The sequence below is a fragment of the Tachysurus vachellii genome, chromosome 16 (assembly GCF_030014155.1).
Source record: "Tachysurus vachellii isolate PV-2020 chromosome 16, HZAU_Pvac_v1, whole genome shotgun sequence".
NCBI lineage: Eukaryota > Metazoa > Chordata > Actinopteri > Siluriformes > Bagridae > Tachysurus > Tachysurus vachellii.
The window spans coordinates 17,106,524-17,123,182 of record NC_083475.1 but is presented as its reverse complement, the minus strand read 5'-3'; the positions used below and the strand labels follow the sequence as shown (position 1 = coordinate 17,123,182).

The 16,659-nt window shown below is 37.4% G+C and overlaps 1 protein-coding gene across 5 annotated transcripts in view; it reads left to right on the top strand.

Annotated features, from left to right (window-relative positions):
- The window catches only part of flncb (filamin C, gamma b (actin binding protein 280)), an 81,307-nt gene that overhangs the window by 41,836 nt on the left and 22,812 nt on the right, over positions 1-16,659 (top strand). For 3 of the 5 annotated variants that reach the window (XM_060890016.1, XM_060890015.1, XM_060890020.1), the window contains exons 5-23: positions 22-140; positions 243-320; positions 555-717; positions 859-1,059; positions 1,533-1,655; positions 4,100-4,237; positions 4,342-4,468; positions 5,173-5,309; positions 6,557-6,750; positions 6,905-7,018; positions 7,133-7,276; positions 8,283-8,406; positions 9,835-9,995; positions 10,075-10,165; positions 10,256-10,425; positions 12,459-12,576; positions 12,671-12,933; positions 14,759-15,356; positions 15,870-16,043. In XM_060890016.1, the coding sequence (XP_060745999.1) occupies positions 22-140; positions 243-320; positions 555-717; positions 859-1,059; positions 1,533-1,655; positions 4,100-4,237; positions 4,342-4,468; positions 5,173-5,309; positions 6,557-6,750; positions 6,905-7,018; positions 7,133-7,276; positions 8,283-8,406; positions 9,835-9,995; positions 10,075-10,165; positions 10,256-10,425; positions 12,459-12,576; positions 12,671-12,933; positions 14,759-15,356; positions 15,870-16,043 (3,237 nt within the window). The remainder of the gene's footprint in view (positions 1-21; positions 141-242; positions 321-554; positions 718-858; positions 1,060-1,532; positions 1,656-4,099; positions 4,238-4,341; positions 4,469-5,172; positions 5,310-6,556; positions 6,751-6,904; positions 7,019-7,132; positions 7,277-8,282; positions 8,407-9,834; positions 9,996-10,074; positions 10,166-10,255; positions 10,426-12,458; positions 12,577-12,670; positions 12,934-14,758; positions 15,357-15,869; positions 16,044-16,659) is intronic. The other 2 variants (XM_060890019.1, XM_060890017.1) reach the window with 1 other exon arrangement.

Here is a 16,659-nt window from a genome sequence, read left to right as displayed (position 1 = left end):
TCTTGATCCTTTTCTGTTCAGGCATCGAGCCCAGAGGCAACATGGTGTTAAAACCAGCTGAGTTTATAGTTGAGACAGTAGAGGCGGGGCTTGGCGAGGTGCTGGTGTATGTCGAGGATCCTGAGGGTCACACGGAGGAGGTCAGATCTCATGTTTAATGTTAATAATTACAGTTTATTTATAAGCCTCTAGAATGAAGATCACAAAAATTCATCTGTGTCTGTCATCCATACTGCTTCCAGGCTCGAGTGATCCCCAACAATGACAAGAACAGAACCTACTCTGTAGTTTATTTGCCCAAAGTGGAGGGTCTTCATAAGGTACAGTACAAAGACTTTTTTCTTATTTCATTATAAATTTGTTTTATCTTGAATTCCCTCTGGGATCAATAAAGTACCTACCTACCTACCTACCTACCTATCCCCTACCTAACCTACCTAACCTACCTAACCTACCCAACCCACCCGATTTCACGATTACAAATACACTTAGGGGAGACAATTGCAAACTCTGCACATATGTCAAAGTAAATGTTTGCTTACTTCTGTGCCCAGGTGAAGGTGTTGTTTGCTGGGCAGGACATTAACAACAGCCCCTTCCTCGTGAATGTCTCCAAAGCTCTGGGAGACCCCAACAAGGTGCAGGCGCGTGGTCCAGGCTTGGAACCAGTAGGCAATGTGGCCAACAAGCCCACATACTTCGACATCTATACTGCAGGTAGACACATAAATGTAGACATGTAAATGAATTACATTTACTCAGAGAGTAATCCAGGATAGTTTTTTTGTGTATAACCAGAACATTGAGATGTACCTACTTTCTAAACGCTTTACGTGAGTACATATCGTGTCCTCTCAGGTGCTGGTGCAGGTGACGTAGGAGTGATCATTGTAGATTCTCAGGGTCGCAGGGACACGGTGGAGATCATACTGGAGAACCGAGGCGACAGCATTTTCCGCTGCACATACGGCCCTATACTGGAAGGACCTCATGTTATTTATGTAACATTTGCTGGCCAGCAAATTCCCAGAAGCCCTTTTACTGTGCACATCTCAGAGGGTGAGACTTGACAACCCAACATGCCTGCTATTTGATTTATCTAATCCTGATCAATTAATAAGTGTAATTACTTTTACCCCCACCCTCCCTGAACTTCTTGTTTTATTAAATGAACCTGTTTACATTTAACCCAGGCCTTTGCTGCCTCTCCCTGACCATCATAGTCCTTTCTTGTCAACCCCTACTTGTTTGCATAATTACCCAAAGTGTGTAATGTGGTTTGAATGATTTTTCAGAAAAGGACCTAATGATGGACTGTGATGAATGAATTTCTTGAAATATGTGTATGCTGACTGTGTGATGCTGTGTGAGTGTCTAGGCTGGAACGTCTAGGTTTTTGGGTACCACCGGAGGTTTTCTAAGTGTTCTCTGCTCCGGGGGTTCGGTACACACATATATATAATATATATATATATACACACACGTATTCTGAAAGTGTTGCTGTATTCTCTTTCGCCTGTGTGTCATTCTAGCTCTTCTGAGCAGCGTGCCAGCCGGGTCCCCGGTTCAGATAATCCCTCAGTCTATTCGCACGCCGCCCTCTGAAAAGTCCAAGAAAGTGCCCCCCCCAACGCCGCCCAAACCCAGGCGAGCAAGTCAGTACGGCCCGCTGGGGTGCGGCACATGCCTGTGCAAGCTTGGTCGCTTTGCTTACCTCCATCCTATGTCCATTCCTGACCCTTTCTGTCTTTCCCTTGTCCCTCCCTGAGCCTGTCTATCTGTCTTTCCCTGACCCTGTTTCCCCTGTTCAATACTTCGGGTGTGTCTATTTTGACACTCCAACTCTCTTTCCCCTGGCTTTTTGGCATGTTCCAGTGCTTGGCCATCTGTGACAGCAAAACCTACTGTACCATACAGCTTGTAGCAGAGTGGGATAAGAATGTACTGTATGCAGAAGTGTGTGAGAGATTAGAAGCAGACAAACACTCAATTTGCTGCTGCCTTGTCTTTAATCCCGCAGAAAGAAAGCCAGACGATCACCTTTACACATACTCCATTTTCAGCTGCATGACCTGTGCAGTTGGGCTTGATCTGATACTTTAATTCTGTAATACTTGCTAACTCCAAAAATTAACATATCCATAAAATATGAGTTAATAACCCAACCTGAACTCAACACTTTGAATTAATTCCTAATAAACTTAACTGATGAGTGATAAAATATTACGCATGGAATTGATAGTCAGTTATTGTCAAAACTTTGATCTGGCATAAGGAGGCTGTTGTCAAAGTGAACGTCTAGTAAATCATCATCATCATCATCGTCATCATCATCATCATCATCATCGTTTTTGTTACTGCTACATCATAATCATTATCTGTGTTTATCATGTCTTCCATAACCAGTATTTAATACTGCCGATTAACATCTAACATCTAACATAACATGAAGACCATGTTTATTTTCAACCATTTTCAAACACAAAATTAGTTGTTTTAATTTTTTTTGCTGTCTTTTTAAAAAAAATTGTCTAGGTGAAGCTGTATCTACAAAGAATTGATTCAGTTGCTTTTTGATAAGGGCTTTCATTCTGAGCCATATTATGACTTGGCTAAATTAGTGTTATTATATTTATATTAGCTCTCTTATTGTCCTATGAGGTCTGAAACGAGTTTTTTAAGTGATTTAAACTTCCTTATCTTAGCTAATATTTAGCAGTAAAGTTGACTCATGATAGCTAACCTGTTACCTAACATTTATTATAAAACTATAAGCTATAAATCTTTTCTAAAATATTGTAAAATTAGCTGAGGTTATGGACACTTTGAAAATGCCTTATACATTATTAATCTCAGGATAAAACAAATATATAAAAGAACAAAAATAGCTCTTAAATATAGCAAAGTTGCTTCATGCTATTTACCTTGCTAACAGTTATAATAATATGTATAACCTTTATATCCTTTATATCTAAAATACTGTAAGGTTAGCTTAGTTTAGCTTAGTAAAGATTTTTAAAACTTAAATACTTTGAATATGTCTTCCATTTCCTCTCAGACATCCTGTCAGGATAAAAAGACAAACATAAAAAAGAGCCCTAAATTATACTTTTACAATTTAATGTACTTTGTGTACAATAAAGATTATCAATATTTATATTTATCTCTTCAGAAGACATTTTCTTTGGCTAGTTGAAATCCTGTTATCTTGGCTAGCTTTGTCTTTAATGATTATGAATAAATGTCTTGTCTGCTTATATTAACTTGGCTAGCTCAATGGGATTAAAAAAGAAAAGCAACAATAAAAATTGTCAATTATGAATGAAATCTCCAACTTTGTAACCAGGCTCATTAACATTATAAACACTGACAAAACAGCTAGCTTGCTAATCTTAGCAGTAAAGATTATCAAGATTTATATTTGCCTTGTGCTCTATTTTATTGGAATTGGCTCAAGATTAATTTTGGCCCTGATGAGGATTAAAGGTTTATCTTCCAAGAAATCCTGTGAGTTAGCTAACATCATCTTATGTAATAGTAATTAATATGAATATATTTATATTAAAATGGATAACAAACCTTTTTCGTGTTAGCTCATGTAATGTTAGGTCATGTCATCTATCGTGCTAGCTTTAACAGTAAATACTCTGAACTTTTGTATTTATAATTATATTTATAATTATGATTAAACATTTTCTCAGTTTTCTTGTCAGGCTAGCTATTTAGCTAAAAGTTAACAGTAAAATAATTTCTATTCATATGTAACTGTATTTTAAATCGTTACTGAACAGAACCTTAAACATGATTGTGCTAGCATGAGGATATGTTGAAGCTGGCTTGCTTTAGCATTTTAGAGTTTGGTGAAATCTGTGAAATAACGTATATATGCCAACTCTTTGTGCTTGTCCTATTCATTTTTCATGTAACCCGCCATCCTTTACCTCCATATACAGTGTCATGCTCATTTAAACTAACACTAAATCCCAGCAGCTCTGTTTTACTATACTGTATGTCAGCGTGTGTGCAATATGTCAGTGTGTCTAAATTCGTCTGTTTGTTTGTTTTGTGTACAAGCCTAACCTTTTATCTTACTCATCAGCGAGTAACCCGAACGCTTGCCGAGCCATCGGACGAGGTCTACAGCCCAAAGGTGTGCGTGTTAAGGAGGTGGCTGATTTTAAAGTTTACACCAGGGGGGCAGGCAGCGGAGACCTGCGAGTCCTCATCAAAAACCCAAGTAAGTGAATTCTTCATCATGACACCTGTTTTGACTTTCAGACCACTTTCCTGCTGACATATATTACATATTCTATTCATATTGTCTTTGTTTTCACTATATAGAGGGTGGAGATGAACCAGTGAAGGTGTGTGACTTAGGCGATGGGGTGTACGAGTGTAACTACTACCCTGTTTTTCCTGGAAAATACACTGTGATCATCACCTGGGGAGGACACGCCATCCCACGCAGGTACGAACATTATACAGCCTGAAATCACTGTTAAAAAATACCTCAACATTAATCTCTATACATACTATAATCTCTTGGATCAAAGTTGTCTCTAATCAAACTTAATCTCTATGCATGTGGAGTGTATACTGTAAGTCATGACCACATACAGCTGTTTGAGACTGCACTAAAAAATTCAGTTTTCAGTTTTTCAACTCAATTCAGTTTTCCTCAGAAGTCACTTACAGTGTAATTCTAAGGGCAGTTGTTATATTCTGTCAATAAATTGCTAATATATGCTAATATAATGCAAATTCCAAATTTGCTTTATTATAATACCACAGTAAATCGTTAAGAATGAGACAGACATGAGACGATTTAGTGCGTATTCACAAAATTTGGTTTGAAGGATGTGTGATAACTGCCCTAAGAAATGCCCTTAGAATTTTTTTTTCATGTTCATTCTTAGTAATTTCAAAAAAATATCGTCCCCAATTTATTTATTGTATGTAATTTATTGTTATCCTACGCATGTCAGGGACATAATAGATTAGAGTGAAAATACTGTGGAAGTATTAGAATTTTGCTTAAATGACAAGCCAGAGAATTTTATTGTCAGAAATTAAAGATTAAGATGTATAATATTTTATACATTCACTTCAGAGATTATCCGGAGGTATACAAAATATACTGTGATACACCCCACTTTGTTTGTGTGTGTGTAGTCCATTTGAGGTGTTGATCAGTGAGGAGGCAGGACCTCAGAAGGTGAGAGCATGGGGTCCAGGCCTGGAGACAGGCATGGTTGGCAAATCAGCTGACTTTGTTGTGGAAGCCATCGGGACGGAGGTGGGAACTCTGGGTAAGACTTCTTATGCTCTGTGATATTCTTTCTTTCTCAGAGGTTTGTTGTCAGAGGTCTGGAGGTCTGGATGTCTAGGATCAGTAACTGTGTCCCAAATGGTGTACAGTACTATTCACCACGCACTTACACTGTTACACTATGCATTATGTTTACTAGAGTAGCATCAAGTGTACCAGTTTTAGAAGAGCCGCATCATCAAAAACAAAACACTAATGGTACTAACAGGAAGTAGAAGCCGTTTCCAAGTGGATGACATGGCAATGTCAAAGACATGTAATGTGATGATGCTAGCTTTAGCCGAATATAGCAAATTTTTAAATGCTAACCAGAGACAGTGCCTGGTAGCCTCACTACCAGAACACAGAACACACTACTTACACTATTTATCCTACAAAATGTTTTGGCATATGGACACTTTAAGGACAATAATTAAAACCATATGCATTTATGTATATTTATGTATATGTATATACATTATTTTTCACTTATATTTTCATATTTTATATAGTTTTTTTTGTATAGTTTATACTTTTTTTTTACCTACCTCTTTTTGGTTATATTTTTTTATCCCAAATTGCATTCCTTATGTTTGAATACCGAACAGATGAAAAAAGCATTTCACTGCATGTCGTACTCTGTATGTGTGTGTATGTGACAAATAAAATTTGATTTGATTTGAAATTCTTACTAGAACTGTCACTTTTATTGAAAAATCAACACAAACATTCTTTTCCGTATTTTATTAACACCCCGTACAACGTCATTGAATAATACGCAGTCATGCAATGTTTTAGGATTTGTGCTTCTCTTGTGGCTCTGTCTGACTTTCTGCTGCCTCGTTAGGGTAGTAATTCAATAGATTTGTGTCATGGATCTATAATACAACTGTAATACAACTAATGACTGAAACATTAGAACCCAAAATACTCTGATGATTTGAGGTCATAATTGTCTGCTCAATACAGATCCTCTACTTGCTGTTATCTTCTATTTTTGTATTATTAACTTACTTAATTCTTTATTATTATTAATTTACTGATGGGTCAAGAGAACAATAAAAACATTTTGGGTGCCCACTGCTGGATCACATGCTAAATAACAAAATGAAATTACTTGTCTAATTAAACTCTTACGGCTGCATGTTAATATTCGTAAGGGCAAATTATAGTTTGAATGTTTCATGTCATATTTAAACAAATGACTTCTCACTCATAACACTAATATATATGTGTGTGTGTCTGTAGGTTTCTCCATCGAAGGCCCGTCTCAGGCTAAGATTGAGTGCGATGATAAGGGCGATGGCTCCTGTGATGTTCTCTACTGGCCCACAGAGCCTGGCGACTATGCTGTCCATGTCATCTGTGACGACGAGGACATTAAAGACAGCCCCTTTATGGCACATATCCTTCCTGCAGCCAATGATGTTTTTCCTGAGAAGGTCCATCCCTTTGATTATCCCTTAACCTTTACGAGTACTGATAATTATACAGTATATTTTCAAAGATTTAACCAGAATACTAATCATAATATCTCATAATGATAGAGAAAATCACATAATGACAGTCCTGATAGGTTTCTCTTTCTTGATGCAGGTGAAATGTTATGGTCCTGGTTTGGAGCCTACAGGCTGCATCGTAAACAAACCAGCCGACTTTACTATAGATGCTCAGGGAGCAGGCAGGGGTCAGCTGAAGATCTACGCTCAGGTATCTAACTTCAATAATTCCTTTGATTGCACAGCAATCCACAAGCATTCAATATAAATGTGTCTAAAAATCCCTTTCATTTGCTTTGTATTTGACTCAATGCTTATTTTTTAGGACTCTGAAGGTTACCCTATTGACATCCAAATTACAGACAATGGTGATGGAACATTCTTTTGCATTTACATCCCTACAAAACCCATCAAACACACCATCATCATCACTTGGGGCGAGGTCAATGTACCCAACAGTCCATTCAGGGTAAGAGCTTGCTCAGAATATACAGGACTTTACCAGCTGAGTTACATCGGGAGCTTCGGTAGGCTGTTAACAAGTCTTTAGGTGACCCGTCTGTGCAGTTATTCAGTGAAAAGTTAATGTATTACTTTTAAAGACACATGCAGACTTACATCATTACGGGATCTGAATGAGACCCTGTATGGAGGAACACTGAGCTTTATCCTTAGTTATTGACATGCTAAACCCTGCTGTTAACTCCGGCTAGAGGAACGTTTCACGCTTGTAATTTAGAAGCAGGGTTAGCACTGTATTTTACCCGAGATGATGAAACCCTGCTCTGAAGCAGATATAGCAGCGCTTTTGAAGTGTTTCACCCACATTGCAGTGCCAGAGGTGGACAGTGTGAAATGATGTGGTGTTAGAATTTTCCGGCTAGACGCTTAGCGACAGACACACAATCATTTGTCAACATTGAAGAAGGTCAATGCAGTAAGACTGTATACTGAATCCCTCTTTATTAATTCCCAGTGGGGTTTAATAAAGTATCTATCTATCTATCTATCTATCTATCTATCTATCTATCTATCTATCTATCTATCTATCTATCTATCTATCTATCTATCCATCCATCCATCCATCCATCCATCCATCCATCCATCCAAAGTACAAATATAAATGTTAATTGGAGCAAAAAGAAGAGATTATTAGAGATTTACCCATTGTTTTGAAAAAGAGATTTGTATGGTGAAGTTTATTCTCGCTGATGTGAAACTGCAAGACAAGCTACTGTATTTATCCTTGGTCACACTCTATATTTATCCAGTCATCTGCAAATAGTGAAACGTCAGATTATGAATAGCCAGGATTAATTGTTAAACCCATTGTGCATTGTGAAACATTAAACAAGAAATCCGAGGATTGTGTGAACTGTGAAAAGCTCTATACAGTATCAGTGTCATATTAGTACAAGATCAGTATGCAGAACTTTGACATCAGTGTGTTGTGCCTTGTCTCGAATGAAATTCAGGTGAACATCGGGGAGGGCAGCCACCCTGAGAATGTAAAGGTGTATGGACCGGGTGTGGAGAAAAGTGGCCTGAAAGCCAATGAACCCACCTATTTCACTGTGGACTGCAGCGAGGCTGGACAAGGTCAGTGTGTACACTTACTTCTGTTTCTGCTCTTATGTTTTTTTCTGATAAAAACTGTTTGAACTGTATAGACACTCTATAAGTTGAGTTTGGTACAAGAAGAGTCTAAGGTACCTGACTTAGGTTTTTTACGTTTAGATAATTTATCCAGAACGTTCTGGATGTTTATATTTCTTAGGCTTCTTTGAATTCTTGATCTCATTAAGACTCCAAGGACTGTGTTTTCATAAGCACAGCATGCACACAGAAAACTTTATAAGATATAAAGATCACATAAAGCACATTGTATATCGTCGCTGTCAGGAGGAAACCTCGTATGTCCAAATTTGGTCAATTTCATATTTTTTCACATATCGATGCTATTGGTCAGTCCCCACGTGGGTCTGTTATTTTTACAAGTTATTAACCAATCTAAAGTCTTGAAAATAGCTTGAGCGCAAATCTCATAACTCCATTGGACACTTCAACTGTCACCTCTTCCTCACTCCGCGGGAGAGCTTCGCGGCATATTTCTTCTTAATAAGAGTCGCAACGAATCAACACGTCTTCTGAGGTAAATGTCTTCAAAACACTGGGCTCAAAGAAAAAAAAATCTTGACCCCCCGCTAGTTCTGGTGCTTGTCTGAGGACAGGAATTTAGTGCAAGACAATCCACTGCAACGCGGACTAAACCCTGTGCACTGCAGATAAAGTACACCGTTTTTTTCATTTCCTGAAAAATAACGGTTTTGGAGATACGAGGTTTCCGCCTGACAGCGACGATATGTTGTAAATCTTTATGGTCATTTAAAACACTGCAGTTTCTCCCGAATCAAGATGACTGAAGAATCAGGAGGCACAAAGAGATCCTGGGCACTCATTGCCTACAAAAACTGTCAAGTTACATACTGAAGATTAAATGAGTTAAATGAAATCGATTGATCGATTTTTATTAAAAATTAAATTAACTGAGTCCAATCACGTGTCTTTCATCACATAATCATGGACAAAAATAAAAAATAAACTCTTTAAGCTCAAAAGTGCACACGGTATAGTAATATGAGTTCACTGACAGACTTCTAGGCAGATTTTAGTGGCAGATCCTTAAATATATTTTCTCTGTCATTATATTTTTTGTCATTAATTTAGTCTTAGTGAATACATTTAATGACAGCAGAGCAAAGAATATGAGACACATCCCTTGTGGCCGAAGAAAATGAGAAAAACCTTAGAGCCCTGGACCTTATTAAAACCTTTTATTTTAAATGTAAATGTAAATAACAATTTTTGGCCCAGAATGTCACTTCATACAATTAATATAGTTATCAAGTAATGTTTATTTATTTATTCACTTATTTATTTATCATTGATAATGCTTTTTGACACCGTGGTGCATGCAACCTTTCTCAAAACTGTATACAAACGTCTTCTACGTCTTCCATCGTATAGGAGATGTGAGCATTGGGATCAAGTGTGCTCCCGGTGTGGTAAGCTCTGCCGAGGCCGACATCGATTTCGACATTATCAAAAATGACAACGACACGTTCACTGTCAAATACACACCACCAGGCCCTGGACGATACACGATCATGGTGTTGTTTGCCGATCAGGTATGATTCGCATGCTTATTAACATTAGCATTTTTCGCAGATTTCATAATGGTGGTAACAATTTTTCTGACGCCTCTAGGAGATACCCATCAGCCCCTTCCGTATTAAAGTGGATCCCTCTCATGATGCTAATAAAGTCAGAGCAGAGGGTCCGGGACTCTGCAAGACTGGTACGGTTCTGCATCTGTGGCACTGTGTGTGAGGAAGTTTGTTAGAACTGTTGGTGGTGATTTATATAATATTGTGTTCATGGGTTGTAGGTGTGGAAGTGGGCAAGCCAACACACTTCACAATCTACACTAAAGGAGCAGGCAAGGCCACGCCAGAGGTGCACTTTACAGGAGCGCTTAAAGGAGAGGCTGTCAGTGACTTTGAGATCATCGATAACCACGATTACTCCTTTACTGTCCGCTACACTGCGCTACAGCAGGTAAGAGGAAGGCCAAATATTGATCTTCATTAACATGTTTGCAGTGCAGTACAACATGACCTAGTGTTTATTATTTTCCAAAATTGGACTTTCTAAAGTATTTTATTCTTCATGGAATGACAAAGAATGACATGTTATAATAACTGTATATCTTTTTATAGTGAAACAGGTCGGTTGCTGTTATATAACAGCTGTAAACAGTCCATAGAGTAGCCATAATAGTTGCTACATAAATACACATAAACAAATTAAAATGAACGTTCAAATATTCTAATAATATTCTAATAATATTCTAATATTATTATAATAATATTCAAATAGTATTTGTATAGCGCCTTTTACAATTGACATTGTCTCAAAGCAGCTTTACAGAACATAAACATAGAACAAAAGGTTAATATAAAGAATAATATAAAGATTAATAGAATACAAAATTAAAGATTAATAATAGATATATTTAAATGTGCATGTATTTATCCCCCAATGAGCAAGTATAAGGTGACTCAGGCAGCAGCGCCAAGGAAAAACCTAAAATGGAAGGAAGAAACCTTGAGAGGAAGCAGAGTCAAAGGGGAACCCATCCTCATTATTAAGTAAATTCAACAACTTTTTTTTAGTGTAGAAGTTGAGGTTATAAAAGTGAAGTCAGAAAAGTTACTAGGAAGATAGAAACGTACTGAAAACTGATCTGTTTTGTTAATATCATTGCGTACACACTGTGTGACCACAGGTAATTAAATTAAAAGTAATATAATTTAAAGTAATATTGTGACTTGTTATAATCAAGCAAACAAATACAGTACAATAATGGTATTATGCTAGATTTCACAGACTTAAATGTTTTCCTTTACAACATGCTAAATTTGAACTCATCCCTATTTGTCCAATAATAAAACACTTTCTATAAACTGTCTATAAACTGTCTATACACTTTCTATAAACTGTTTATACACTTTCAAAACATTCTACTATTTCTATACATTTTCCATACATGTATACAGTCTATAAACTGTCTATGCACTTTCTATACTGTATACAGTCTAAGGCCATTGTCTTTACATTTTCAATACACTGTCTATACACTTTCTATAAACTGTCTATAAACTGTCTGTACACTTTCTATAAACTGTCAATATACTTTCTGTACACTTTTTTTATACACTTTCTATAAACTGTCTATAAACTTTTTATACACTTTCAATAAACTGTCACTACCCTTTCTATACACTTTTTCACTCTTTCTATACACTATCTATACCCTTTCTATGTACTGCCTATACTCATTCTATACACTGTCCCTACACTTTCTAAACATGTTATATTCACTGCCTGTACATTGTCTATACACTAATATTCCCTGTCAGTATTTATGCTCAGCATTTTTCAGGCATTTATACAGTCCACTAAAACCTTGAACTCTTAGCACAAATGCATTAATGTGTTAGAAACAGATGGAGGAAGGAAGTTTGCAAAGGGACATCAACTCCCACACAGCCGCTATTTTCAGTGGTCTAATGAATTCAAGGTCTCATGGCTATAAATGTAGTTTGTGGTAATTGATTTGACATAGTGTTAATTACCGCTTGATGACTGAGAGTCAGATGTGAGCAGATTTGTCAGGACATATTAAATCCTCCTGTGACATATGGTATTCACTTCCTGCCCAGTTTAATAGAGGTTTGATAGATGTTAAACAGCCTGAAAGTCATGTGGTGTTTTCACTTTTGTCCCACAGATATTCTGTTAACAAGTGTATATGTAAAAAAAAAGTTATTAATAAATAAAGGTTATAAAGTATAAGAACCAATATCAATGCTTTATTTAAACTTAGAAAGCAGCATTTACTTTGAAATATAATTAATTATATAAAGTATTAAAACATTCTACTGCTAGTAAATTTGAAAGAATATCAGGTTTACATGGAAACACATTCTACACCCTGAATCAATAAAGCAAAACTGTCCCAGTGCAACACTTGTCTTCATTTATAGTAGGATATATATTTTTTTATTTCTCCTGTCATTTTTTTATAGGGTAATATGAGCATTTCTGTGTGTCATGGAGGTGACGCCATCCCTAAAAGCCCCTTTGTTATTACTGTTGCTCCTCCACTGGACCTCAGCAAGGTCAAAGTCCAAGGACTTAACACCAGTAAGTCTGCAGACATGCCATCTGACAGATATATAATGTGTATTTTATATGTGAAAGTCTCCCGTGACTCTCCTGTGATGTATGTGTTGTGTAGAAGTGGATGTTGGGAAAGATCAGGAGTTCACCATTAACACACGTGGAGCTGGTGGCCAGGGCAAAGTGGATGTGAAAATCCTCTCACCTTCTCGTCGGCCAATCCCGTGCAAGGTTGAGTCTGGACCTGCCAATGAAGTGCATTCTGTGAAGTACATTCCACCAGAGGAAGGACCCTACAAAGTGGACATCAGTTATGATGAGAACCCTGTGCCAGGAAGCCCCTTTACTGTGGAAGGGGTCATGCCTCCTGACCCCTCTAAAGTAAGTGTAATAATCACAATCAAGTTTGGTCTGTCTGTCTATCCATCCACCTAAAAACCCATCCATCCATCCATCAATCCATTCACACACATTTCTGTCCATCCATCCATCCATCCATCCATCCATCCATCCATCCATCCATCCATCCTTTTAACCACATCTATTTATCCATCCTTTTAACACATCTATCCACCTTTTACCCATCTACAGGTATCTATTCTTTGATTCATCAATGAACATACCTACTCATCCATTCTTTCATCCGTCCATCCTTCCATCAATCCATCAATCCATCCATCCATTCATCCATCCATCTATCCATCCATCCATCCATCCATCCACATACCATATATCTTCCAATCGACATACTATATTATTACCACATATTTACATACATCCATGGATCCATCTATCCATCCATCCTTGCATGATCCTTTCTTCTATGTTCACATCATACTATGTACGTACATTCTGCATCAGGTTTGCTGGGATCTGTCAATATGACCTAAATGGATTTGATTATATGGTGGTCTAGTAATAATCTATTACTCTGATGGGAATCACAGTGTGTGCTGTTACATTTTGAACCAGTCACGAATCATTTGACTGCATTTTGCTTCAGGGCCAAGATCTGAAATGTATTAAAAGTTGGCTGAAGTTGGACAGAACTTTCTTTGTGAGAAAGAATGTGTGACCAGATATATGAAAATGTGCAACACACACTGACTGAGCAACCAAGTGTCAGGGACCAGTGCAGTCAAATTTACTGCCTATCCTAATTATGTCCTGCAGACAGCATGCAGATTGCGTTTAAATAGCAATCTGGGTATAAACGATCCATTTTTTTGTTTTATTCAGGAATATTTTCACATGACTGCAAGCTGCTCACTGGTGTTTTTAAAGACGAGGAATGTTTTGAATCTAATACAGCAGCAGTGATGACGAATGTTTTGAATCTAATACAGCAGCAGTGACCATCTCATAAGATGTAACTAATTGCGTTCAGCTTCCCTTGAGCCTTTGAGGCTCTGTAATTAAGCATTAATGAAGGATCTTCATCACTAGTAATTAATGCCATGTGTCTGTCAGCATTCCCTCAGAACATTTCTCTGCCTGTTCCTTCTCATTAACCTTCTCTTAAAACGCGCGTGTGTGTGTTCATGAGTGTTGACTTCACTGTTTCTTTGATTAACCGAGGATAAAATTACTTGGCCAATGAGGTCATTAGTGTCCCACAGAGTGTCTGTGAGCCACATGTTCCATCTCATACTATTCACATAGTTAGATTTGGGAATCAAATGTGACATGGCAGGATATTTAACCGCTGCAGTAAATGACTAGATGATGTTGGGGTTGTAATTAATTTGTCGAGGGGGATATGAACCAGAGTGTGCTTGGCCACAAGGGTTAGTTTAAGTACATCTGGAAAGCTTGAATTTATCAACAACAAAGTAGATCATGACACACCACAGTCATGTATATAGTAGGAGAGTAACACGACTCGACTGTCTGAAGCCACAACATCCTAACTAGTGTTATTATAAAATAGTATAAAAAAAATCGATTTCAAAATTCTAATTTCATTTGTCACACACATCCATACACCATATCACATGTAAATGCTTCTCTAATGTGTGTGTAATAAAATGTATAATAGAAAATATAATTAAAAATAGTTATAATAAAAATAAAAATAGAAATATGTAAAAATATGTTGAGATTATATTTTAATATGTTGAATATATATTTAATAATATTTAAATAGCATTCACAGATTTATCATCTTGCCATTAATTGAATTGAATTGAATTGAATTTAATTTAAGGTGCGAGCCTATGGCCCAGGCCTGAGAGGAGGAATTGTGGGTAAACCAGCTCCATTTGCCATAGACACCAAAGGTGCCGGCACTGGTGGACTAGGCCTGACAGTGGAGGGTCCCTGTGAGGCCAAGATTGAGTGCCAGGACAATGGAGACGGCTCCTGCTCCGTATCCTATTTGCCCACTGAGCCTGGCGAATACGCCATCAACATCCTGTTTGCTGATCAGCATGTTCCTGGCTCCCCATTCAAAGCCATGGTGCAGTCTGTTTTCGACCCAAGCAAGGTGACAGTTAGTGGTCCAGGTTTAGAGAGGGGCAAAGTGGACGAGGCTGCGTCCTTTACAGTAGACTGTTCCAAAGCTGGGGATGCTGATCTCACCATTGAGATCATCTCAGACTCGGGTGCCCAGGCTCAAGTGCACATCCAGAACAACAGTGACGGCACATACTCCATCACCTACGTGCCCCCCTTCCATGGAATGTACACCATCACCATTAAATATGGAGGACATGCTGTGCCAAAATTTCCTGCCTGTGTCCAGGTGGATCCTGCTGTCAACACCAGCGGAATCAAAGTCTATGGACCAGGAGTTGAACCCAGAGGTACACCTTCTTAGCCAATGGAAAATACGTATAGCAAGGGCCACATTTCAATTTTATAGCAGTTCAGATATAAAATATGTATATGTTTGTCATTATCTATATAAATTGCATTTACAGTAATACACACAAAAAGTCTGCTCACATGCTGGAGTAAATAGCTAAACGCTGAGGAAATTTTCATCAAAGCTGTCAGATCTAACACTTAAAAATAATGATTCTTGAAATGATTGTCAATAGAAATCCAAACAAAATGATCTACACATTAATTTTTATAATTAAAAACATTTACAATTTACTATCTTGTTTTAAAAGAATCTAATTAACGAGGGTGATGCAGCAGTGCTTTAATACTATAGTCTGTCTATATAGTCAGCTCTCTTAAATAAAAGCGGGAATAATAGCTAGCATTCAGTTGCTGATGTGCATCTTTGTGTATTGTGTGTCTTTGTGTGTTGTGTTTAGTGTGCTGTAATTTAGACTAAAGTATTTTCTGGTGTTTGTGTGACTTTACAGGGGTCCTCCGAGAGGTCACGACACACTTTATTATAGACACACGCACTCACAATCTGACTGGAGGAAATCACATCAAAGTTTGCATCATTAACCCCTCAGGCTCCAACACAGATGCGTACATCACCGATAAAGCAGATGGGACCTACAGAGTGGAGTACACAGCTTATGAGGATGGTAAGATGATCAACAGATAGAGTTTTCTAGATAGGTTTAAAGCATGGGACATTTTCAGATATTACTTTGAACAGAGTGAATTGAATTGAGATTGAATGTAGGATGTAGGATCCTGGATGTAGGATGTAATCAAACTGAGACCAAATTTTACAATCTGCTCCTTTGCTCTTTTAAGAACATATTCCCTGAGCTTGTCTGTCACCATTTCATAATACAAGCTGCTAAGAGTTGGGTCAACCTGTGATTTAAGAGAGGAAATCTCCTAAATTTATATGCTTGACAGGCCAAAATATCAACCTTTATTTAACTCTTTACCAGCAGACAAAACAATGGAATTTGTGCTTGGGCAAAATATTCGTAGCCCTTATTTTTTTTTACACAAATGTTTAATCTTCATCTAAAGTTGGCATCTAAAGTTTGATCAATCTAATGCATCATTGTATTAAATAAAAATAAATATCAATTATGATTTGATATTTGACCGTTCCAGTGTTCCAGGCCAGTATTGACCATTATGTCCATACTTACGTAGATTCACAGTACAGGTTCATTCTTACAAAATATTCTTATTAAAATGAACTGAGAGTGCTTAATATCCATGTTAATTTGGTTCAGT